Source organism: Cebidichthys violaceus, unplaced genomic scaffold (genome assembly GCF_023349555.1).
Source record: "Cebidichthys violaceus isolate CVI_PGR_0920_01 unplaced genomic scaffold, fCebVio1.0.p SCAF_22, whole genome shotgun sequence".
In the NCBI taxonomy this organism is placed as follows: domain Eukaryota; kingdom Metazoa; phylum Chordata; class Actinopteri; order Perciformes; family Stichaeidae; genus Cebidichthys; species Cebidichthys violaceus.
Window position 1 is genome coordinate 2,522,352 of NW_027176395.1, and position 10,000 is coordinate 2,532,351.

At 43.3% G+C, this 10,000-nt stretch overlaps 1 protein-coding gene across 1 annotated transcript; it reads left to right on the forward strand.

Annotated features, from left to right (window-relative positions):
• Positions 1-568: 568 nt before the first annotated feature.
• LOC137877944 (vam6/Vps39-like protein) lies at positions 569-9,434 on the forward strand. Its single transcript, XM_068718133.1, has 7 exons — positions 569-746; positions 1,066-1,168; positions 1,315-1,360; positions 2,057-2,206; positions 5,934-6,068; positions 7,031-7,122; positions 7,600-9,434. The coding sequence occupies exons 1-7, from the start codon at positions 569-571 to the stop codon at positions 7,679-7,681; spliced, it is 786 nt and encodes a 261-aa protein (XP_068574234.1). The 3' UTR covers positions 7,682-9,434.
• The last annotated feature ends 566 nt before the right edge of the window (positions 9,435-10,000 follow it).

A 10,000-nucleotide genomic window follows, 5' to 3' on the forward strand; every position in this document is an offset into this window, starting at 1 on the left:
TCTTCTACTTCTCTGCCTTTTTGTTTGCGCTGTCCCACTAACTGTCAATCCGTAGATTAGTGTTAAAACCATTGGCGGGATGTGAAGCACGCTGCGTCCTCGTGGGCGTGCACAATACGAACAAAACAGGATGAAGATATTAAGTCTATTGTGCTACGAGTGATTAATAACTCCACAGGGTACGATTAAGACGAGGATGATACTTTAATAATGATTCAAGTTCAAAAAAACTAATTAAACCATACAGATGTTTTCTTTTTAAGGGTGTTTGACTTCTGATATATTTAATGTACTTGATCATTGTTATGATTACCTTTTATAACCTAGATTATTTGAATTATTAACTTATCTGTCAATCATGTTCACGATTTCTTGACTCATTTGGTTCATAAAATGTCATGAAATTGAGTCTGGGAAACATTTTTTTTTTTTTTACAAACTATGTCTTCAAAACTGCTTATTTTGTCCGACCAACAGTCCAAAACTCAAATAACTAAATTATTCTATCACAGAAGACAATGAAAAGCAGCAAGTATTCACTTTTAATCCGGTTTAACCAGTTGAAAGCATGATCTTTGCAGCTCTAGACTGTTCTTTAAACCACTGTTCTGCTGTAGGAGTTCCAGCTGTTGCTGCGGGGAAAGAGGAAGGTGATCTGGGAGAGTTCAGGAACAAGCTGCTGTCTTTCCTGGATATTTCTACCAGCTATGAACCAGCCAGACTCATCAGTGACTTCCCCTTCGATGGTAAGAACTGTGACTGAAAATAAGGATAAGCCTTTTTGGTATGGAAGGAAATGTGTTGTTTTCGATACAGCAATCTGTAGAAGTTCAAACTGAACCACATATTTTACTATCAGTTCATATGTCCACTCAGTTTTAATACAACCATAAATTTGCCTCAAGGGGCTTAACGTAACGTTATGTAACATGCGCCTAAGAAAAACAAAGTATTTCATGTCATTTCCATTACCTCACCTACATGTGTTCTCAGTTATAGAGGAAGCTTTTAGCCAACTTCTATAGGTTTTTAAGCTGAAGGTGAAACTTGTTTTCCGTCCTGAAGGCCTGCTGGAGGAGCGGGCTCTGCTTCTGGGTCGGATGGGTAAACACGAGCAGGCGCTCTTCATCTATGTGCACATCCTGAAAGACACCCGCATGGCTGAGGAGTGAGTACTCCCGCAAACGACTGGGTGGATAATTAACACCAATCATCTGCCAAATGTTTGCCAACTCCAGCAGCTGACTAATGATGTAGAATTCATTTAAATTCATGACCCCCCCCCCCCCCCCCCCCCCCCCTTGTGCTCTGCAGATACTGTCACAGCCATTACAACAGTTTGGTCGAAGGGAATAAAGATGTAAGTAGCTTTCAAAGTTTGCTTCCTGATTATCTTCATTTTTTCACAAAAATAATGAGTTTCTCTGCCTTTTTTTTCCTCCTGGATTGTATTTTACGACCACTTATTTCGTTCTGTACGCTCGGCTGCCGTCTGCTAAGTGCCTCTGTGTTTGCAGAAAGTGCTACACAAATATAATCGATCATTTATGGCTCAAGCTCCCAACGAAAGGTGTTTTGTCAGAAACGACAGCTGACATTGTCTGTTATGTGTACGAACTTGACTCTGCAACCAAACCAGACCTAAATGAAAATATATGAATCGGCATCAGATTTATTGATGAGCTTAGCTTAGCATAAAGACTGGAAATAGGGGGAAACAACTAGCCCGCCTCATTCACCAAATTGTAAACTTGCATGTTTTGAGTTGTGTAGTTTCTTCTAACTTTATTCATATTTAGTTTCTGGATTAGATTCAAGTTTATTGTCATTGTAGAGGTACTGAGAAAACAAAATGCAGTAAATATTATATCCTTTTTTTATCTTAATTGCTGTTTTGATTAATGAATCCTGTAATTCTGTAATAGATCATCGTTCTTCTCTGCTGTGCATTCTTGTCTTACATGACATTTTGCAGACGAACGTCTGGTCATGTGATGTGAAAACGATGGTGAAGCAGCTGCATTGAGCGCTAGCGGCTGTATTTCTTCCCCTCCAGGTTTATCTGTCTTTGCTGCGGATGTACCTGTCCCCTCCTGACGTCCACTGCTTGGGGCCCATCAAGATGGAGCTGTCGGAGCCTCAGGCCAACCTCCAGGCGGCTCTGCACGTCCTGGAGCTGCACCACAGCAAACTCAACACCACCAAGGTAAACGACCACAGAGCGGCACGCACATTCCTCTCTCGGGTGACTTGGCACCCAACCCCCAGTCTGGTAATCACAAGTCATTCTTTATTTTATCTCCTTGGAGTGTAACACGCGTTTACTGCATTAAAACGGGACAAACGGCGCCAGTGAGTTGACGCAGAAAAGGCTGCAAAAGTCTTCTGACACTCCAGTCGTCGTGCACAAAATCATTGCTCTTGAATTCTACTTTTTCTACTCAGCCAGTCTCATCTGGTGCTTCAAACTGCTCATTCAATCAGAAAGCAGGAATTACTTTCTAATTCCACCCGGTGCTTTATTATTATCAGTTGACTCTTTGCCATCGCTCAGATTAAGTGATCATTGCGAACTCGGACAAGACGTGAAAGTGGAACAGATAGGAGTCTGCTTGTTTAGGCTGGATTAAAAATGAGATGGAATAACATGACACACACACACACACACACACACACACACACACACACACACACACACACACACACACACACACACACACACACACACACACACACACACACACTATGAGTCATTTGGTGTGAAATTAGAGCAGCGACTGAACATTCATTTAAAGATTTGATTTCAGTTTGTTTTTAGAGCGAGATGAGAGGGGATTGCACAGTCGGGGGGGTAATCAGGCTGCTGCCTTTTGTGATAGAAAAGAAACAAAAATCAAAGATTTCCACCAGGGTGCTGATCTCCCTCGAGAGGCCGTCCACGTTGAAATGTGAATATCTTTGGTGAAATTCCTTTCATATACCTGTTTCAACTATCTGAACCCAGAACCAAAATAGCAAAGAATCGAATAACGGCTGTTCCGGTCTAAACCAGCTCGTGACCTAGTTCACCGAATGCTGACTAGTAAAGAAGATCTCCCTTAAAGGGCAAATTCAGCACATTTTTATGTGAATGTTCAATTGAAGCAATAAACTCAACGTTGACCCAGAAAGCTGGTTTCTCGTGCTCACAGACTTGTGCCTACATGTACCAGGATGCATTGCGTGCCTCTCTGTCCCCCTCGCTTCACTCAGCGGCCGGGGAACAAGACGCAGCAAAGAGCATTTATCTGTGCACAAACTGAACTCTACTGTGGATTTACGGGATATCTTCGCCACTAAACTTAAACTCTCGTCTGCGGCGATCGCTCCCTCGTCCACTCGCACCGCATCCACCATCTCTCTCTCTCTCTCGCTGCACCACACACTCCTGAGACCCTACACACACACACACACACACACACACACACACACACACACACACACACACACACACACACACACACCCCCCCCCCCCCCCCGCAGGACTGGCTCTGCTCTCCAAATGATCTACGCTGCTCTTACAACAACCAGTCGGTGTTTGCTCCCGGCCTCTCTCTGCTGCATTTCATCGGCCGTATGCGCTGGCTCCAGTCAGCCAAAACACTGCAAAAAGTATCCTCCTCCATAACATCCTCTGCACTTGTATTTCGGGAAGCCATTTCCGCAGTGTGCCGGTCCCTTGGCAGCCGGAGAAACCCAAGCTGCGGCCTGTATTTCCTTCTTGCATCCAACTATGTCACTGTCGCGTCGAATGACGCCACTGGATGCAGGTAGAACAATAGGATTTTTTTGCTTTAATTCAAAAGGACATCCATTTAAAAGGAGCCACATTTTCACAGTTAAAGCCCAGCTCAGATTGCTGTGCTGTTCACACGACACAACTCGCTGTCCTTTCGGGAATCTTGAAGTAGTTGTTGTTTCCACCCTGCGTGACGCTGCGCTACGAGATCCTAACCAGGAGGAATCCCTGATGAGCTCTCCGAACTACGCTTCGTCACAGAAACACATGCGTGAATGGACTTGGGCGCGGTGTAGTCATGCTTTCTGACGTTGTCATCGACACACACGTGTTCACACAGCAGCCTGTTTCCACACATCTTTGCTATTTCCCCCATGTAGATTATGTGTATTCATGTGAACACAGGAAGGCTCCAGGCGAGGCGACCCGGCCCCAGGTTTCCCCTCGACCCGTGTCTTGCGCTCTCATTGGCTGTTGCTCCCCGACGGGTCCAGATATTCTGAACCTGCTAGATAGCGAGACTCTGTGCTTCATGCAGCTGTTTGTGTTTTTCAATGCACTCCAGCTGCTAGGCATCTTTCCACACAGTCCACATTAAGTCACCCAGCTGATTGTTGCTTTGAGATAAGATATGGAGAGAGAGGGAGAGACTCTACAGGGTCTTTGAAACGCCACCACTCTGTCACTGTAAATATTTGAATCCATAAAACAAACATGTTTATCTGTTCTGAGTTATATCCTCGTTGTCAAATTGTAGACCGCCGTGATTTAAAGTGGAAGCGATTGCGTGTGAAAGGCACCGCTCGTCTGTGCTCAACCACAGCCGCGTCAAATTAGGAGCGTCTCAAGGGGAACGCTGCAGGTTCATGTGAGTGTTTGGGTTTGGATCTCACAAACCGGGAAGCTCTCCATCTTGTCTCTCTGTGCCTCCCTGCGCTCCTTCGTCGACTCGATGGCAAACCTGCTTTCCTTTCCCCTGGCCTCGCTCCCAGACTCTGCCTCGCCAAGAACACAAGGCGAGACTGCACCAAATATTTCTGGAAAACCTTCTGACATGAAACACATTTTTTTTTTTGTATGTCATGGTCAATTTTTTACTTTTTTTTTGTGTATGTAATAATTTTTTTGGGAATAATCAACTTGTCATTTAGTCTATAAATGTCTAAATACAGTGGGAAACAAGTTTCCAGAACAGCGGGGTGACGTAGTGTCGGTTTGTCTGACTGACAGTCCAACACCCAAAGAGATCAATATTTATGTTATTTACAAACGGTAAACAAGCAAAAGCTGCTTTTTGGGAACAAGTTGGAACTCCCAAGTAAGGAAGTAAGAGCTACCCACATGAGAAGCCCCACATGAGCAACATGAATGCAAATTCTGCAGCTCTTCAGCAACAAACATCCTGAACACTGCGGTTGCAGCAGCCGGATCCTCCTCCTCCTGATAAACATCCCCAAAAAGGACTAAAGGCCGACTGATTGTTGTTGGTGCTTCTGAAAAGGAGGGTTGTATCTTCCGGTGGTGGCAGGTCATGTCGTATTAAATAATCAAACTGTAATGCATTTTATTTGGTGTAGAGTCGTGCGGTTACATATTGTACATGTTTGGGTTATTTAAACAAACGTGCAGTACAAATACAGAATACAAGTTGAGCTTTACACAAACTAAATGTCTCTCTCTTCAGGAAACTCTCTCTAATCTGTCTGAGTGTAACGAGGCCATTTGCGCTAATTTAATTTAATTACGTTGAACGAGAGGACGGCGAGAGCGCCGGCCTCCATTGTGTTTAGCCTCATTCACACGGAGGCTAACGGGCGACTCGGTTTTTTATTTCTAAAGGTAAGAGAAGTCATGTAGCAGCAAATTACTTTTCCCAAGAGGAAGTCATTTCATTTCATATTATCATTTGGAAATGATTAATGAGTTATGTTCTGCATCTCATGAATGTGGAAGCGGCGCTATTCAAAGTCTTAATCAGGTTTTCTCTCTGAACACAGTTGAGCATCATGAAGGTCATCACGTCTGCTCATTTTCATACGTTCTACTTGTTCATTTGCTCAAAGTTCTTCCTCGTAATGTTGTAATAATTCAAACTTATAGTGTCTGCTCAGCTGCGTTTTACAAGCCTAGCTTTATTTTGTTGTTTTTCTTCCAGGCCATCAACCTGCTCCCAGCAAACACTCAGATCCGAGAGATCCGGGTCTTCCTGGAGAGCGTCTTGGAGGAGAAGGCTCAGAGGAAACGCTGCAACCAGGTTCTGAAGAGTCTGCTGCAGGCCGAGTTCCTCCGAGTAAGTCCTGGAGGATTTCTTTACACCGTGGTTCACGGGAAATGGATCAAAATGTCAGTTACATATATCGTAGTTGGCCATGTACGATACTGATGATGGAGCCAAAGACGATCCTATCTTCCCACGAGTGACTGATTCAGTAGAGAAATGCTCCATTTTTCTTTACCTCTCGATTGATTCTGGTCCGTTTTTAGTTTTTTGTGAGAAGTGATTAGTGTGTTGCTGACGAGGAATCGAGGCCTCTTGTTGAGATAATGCAACACTTCATCGCTTCCCTCGGAGAAATGGTGTTTTAATAGTCTTCCTTTGGTGAAGTCAAGAGAGCAGCGTCAGACAGAACTCTGCCTCCCTTCATCCGAGAGACGTCGAGTTCATCTTCAGGGACGAATGTGGGACACCTGGAGCTCAGGTTGAAGGACGTAGTTGTCAGAACTACGTCACCATTCACGTGTGTTTGACCATCAGAGAGGAATTTGAAGATTGGAACTTGTAACAGTTTGGATACATTTTGACAAAAGACTCTCAACCAGAGAGCTGCAGAAGCAGAGCAGTTTGTGACTCACATCTTATATAATATATCTTCTGAAATGTGCTCTTTGTGTTGTTTAGTTCAGTGGTTCCCAGCCTTTCATACAGAGCAGTGTCTGCCGCCTCTGGCCACAGGTTGCGTGTCTGTTAGTTATCAGCAGGTCAGTTGCAGATTGATTTTTCCTGTCGGATCGAATGGAGTCCAACGGAAATTAAACTGTTTTTGATCTGCTCTGTGATTACATGTTACAAATCAATTCTCTGCCTACGTAGAGGGACAACTTGTTTCCATCAAACTTCTTCATAAGTAATTTACGGAAACGGCAGAGTCCGACTGTTACACAACTTAAACCATAAACCGTCACATAAGCGTTCCTGTTAAAGTCTCCTTCTTATCAAACACGTTGCATGATGAAGATGTTCTCTGCTCTCAGGTGCAGGAGGAGCGGATCTTCCACCAGCAGGTGAAATGTGTCATCACAGAGGAGAAGACCTGCAGAGTGTGCAAGAAGAAGATAGGAAGCAGGTAACGATCTCAGTGTCGTCACTCATGGTCCCCAAAAGACAGGCCTGTTTCTGGTTCAGCATTAGTGTGAAGATAATGTAGTCAAATGTTATCTTTTATGGGGGTTTTTCTGATTGCGTTTTGCTCTAATTCTATTTAATACATTTGCATGTGTCATAAATCTGTGGATCTTGAGAGTGGACTGATTATTTGCAGAGTTATTGAGGGTTCTCATCAGAAACCTCATTAATTTGAGTGTTATGACTATTATAGCAACGGCATCTTTAGTCTTTTGTCTCTTTCGATCAGATTATTTTGTGTCTGCAGTTTCAGTTTTTCCATATTTGCCCTGAGCTGCTGTTAATTTCACACCCCGTTCATTTTTGGGTCCCTCTTCTCCATTTTGATGACTTGCTTGTTTATCTGCTTTGATGCAGCTTTGAGTCCTAATCCCGTCCGCTGCGCGTTCCTCTTTCTCTCTCTCTCTCTCTCTCTCAGTGCGTTTGCCAGGTATCCCAACGGCGTGGTGGTGCATTACTTCTGCTGCAAAGACCGGAACGCGTGTCCCGCCGAGCAGTGAAGAAGAGCAACAACTGTTCCCTCATCAATAACCCCCACCACCTCCACCTCCTCCTGCTCTCTGTGGATCTCAATGCTCGGACATCGTTGAACTAGAAGTGCATCAGAAGGTCGGAGGTCGTACGGCACCTTCCACATCTACGAGTGCAGACATTTCTTTTGACCCGAGTTAACCTCTGAGACTTTCTCTCTCTCTGTGCATGAAGTAACGAGAGGAATGTCCGCCGGCGCTCCGCAGGAGGGGAGAAATGAAGAGGGAGAGTCTTGACATTTGAAAAAGCATGTGTCACTGTAACGCTAGAAGGGACTCGTTTTCCCGTCGCGCCGCCGACAGACGCTCGCTCCCGCCGTGAGACGATCACGAGCGCTGCTTGTGTGTTTCCTGTCCTCTTCCTGCCTCTCTCTATCTCCCACCTCTCCTGTAACACTGTGCGAGGCCTCAACCACTGCTTGATACGCCATAGACGCTCTGCAGGAGTGCAGTTAGATGCCTTTTGTGACTCTGAAGATTGTACTTACAGCGGAGTCAGACGTCTGTCAGCATCTTTTGTTAGCATGTGCTGGAAAACAGCATTCGTCTCACAGTGCGTTTGACAATTCTGTATTTTTATTTAAACATTTAACATGATTCATAGAGATGTTCTCTTCATTATTTGGTGTCTTTACAGTGTGTGAATGATTCCCACATTATTCTCTTTGGGTTGTGTTTGTTTTTTTTACTCATCCGTTTGAATTAATTTTCTTCCCGAGACATTCAAAGTTTATGAAGTGGAACTCCTTTAAAGTGAGACTTGTAACTTTTGAGCCAAGATGGTAATTACAGAATAATCACACATCATTTACCTCAATTAGGTCTGAAGTGATTAATCAAGTATTCAATCTACAACTCTTTTGATAATTGATTATTATTTTTCAGCCATTTGTTTTTCAAGCAAAAATACACAAATTCTCTGGTTCCTGCTGTTTTTCTTTGTCACAGTAAATAATAAGTCTTAAATTTTAGACTGTTGATCGGATTAAATGAGCAAATGGAAGACATAACTGTGAGACTTTTTATTAACTGACCCATAAATTAAGAACATAGAACAGCAGGTGATGTGTTATTACAGAAGTACAGGTGGAGATGATTCTGCTAATATCTGGTCACACCAGACCGAGTAGCAGCTGAACAGCCGTGTCTGTTGAACTGAGCAGCGGTGTGCGTTATTGCTTACACTGCATTTTTATTTGTATAATTGTGTTATTTCTTCTTTCAAAAGTTACATCGTCTCACTTAAAGATCACAAACTAACGTACAGCACTTTAACAGTGGACGGACGACTCGTTTTTAATTTATTGTGGAATCACACGTCCGCGTGACGAGAACTGGAAGTTGACGGTATGATTGATGTGTGCGTTTTTAAAAGGCAATATTGTTCGAAGATGTTTCTGTTTTCCCGTCCGGCTGGGAGGTCGTTCAAGAAGCGGGACGTCCCAGTTTACCATCAATGAAATGCAAGCGATGAATGTCTTCAGACGGAGTCTCGAGTCCACGGTGTCGACGCTCGGAGACGCTCCGGACGGACGACTTGCACAAGTTGTAGCATTATCTTCATCGCCTGCTTCTTGAAATCCCCCTCATCCTCCTCACCCTCCTCTTCTGCTCCTTAAAGGTTTGCACACATTCTCTGCTAAGACTGTTTCTGAATTTAAAGTGGGAACATTTGTCCCACTGTGTGTGTGTGTTCTGAATAAACCGTGTTCATGACTTTTCACTGAAGTTATTTGATTCTGAGCGGTGACTCAGCAGCTACGTGTCCGTCTGTTTGTCCGTTTGTCCATTTGTCTTTAATCGGTAATAAAAGAGCATTTCCACTAACGTTTGACGCCGCTGTCTGGATGTTCATAGGGCTGCTGCTATTTACTCTACTGCAGCTTATTGTAGCTCACAATTAAATGTATTCTTCTTTAAGTTAGATATTCATAACAGGCCAAAACTAATGTCTGTGTGTAAATAGTCCAAAAAGTATGGAAGTCCATTAAGGCCAGTCAAAGTTGTGAGATAAATAATAAAATTAAGTATTAGTTATTTATAGTCTCTCTGGTAAATCAAACTTTTTGTCATAAATTTGACTAAGAATATCTTCATTTTGACTATTTTAATAACTAAATATCTCATAACTGTGACTAAGTATCTTAACTTCGTATACTGAGTCACAGATATGAAAATTTGAATTTGTAAATATAAAAAGGAATTATAAAATTGTCACAATATGCCCAAAAAATGTGTGACATTTCAGATTAAAGCACTTCCTCCTCTTCCCATAAGTGAAGACGAGTG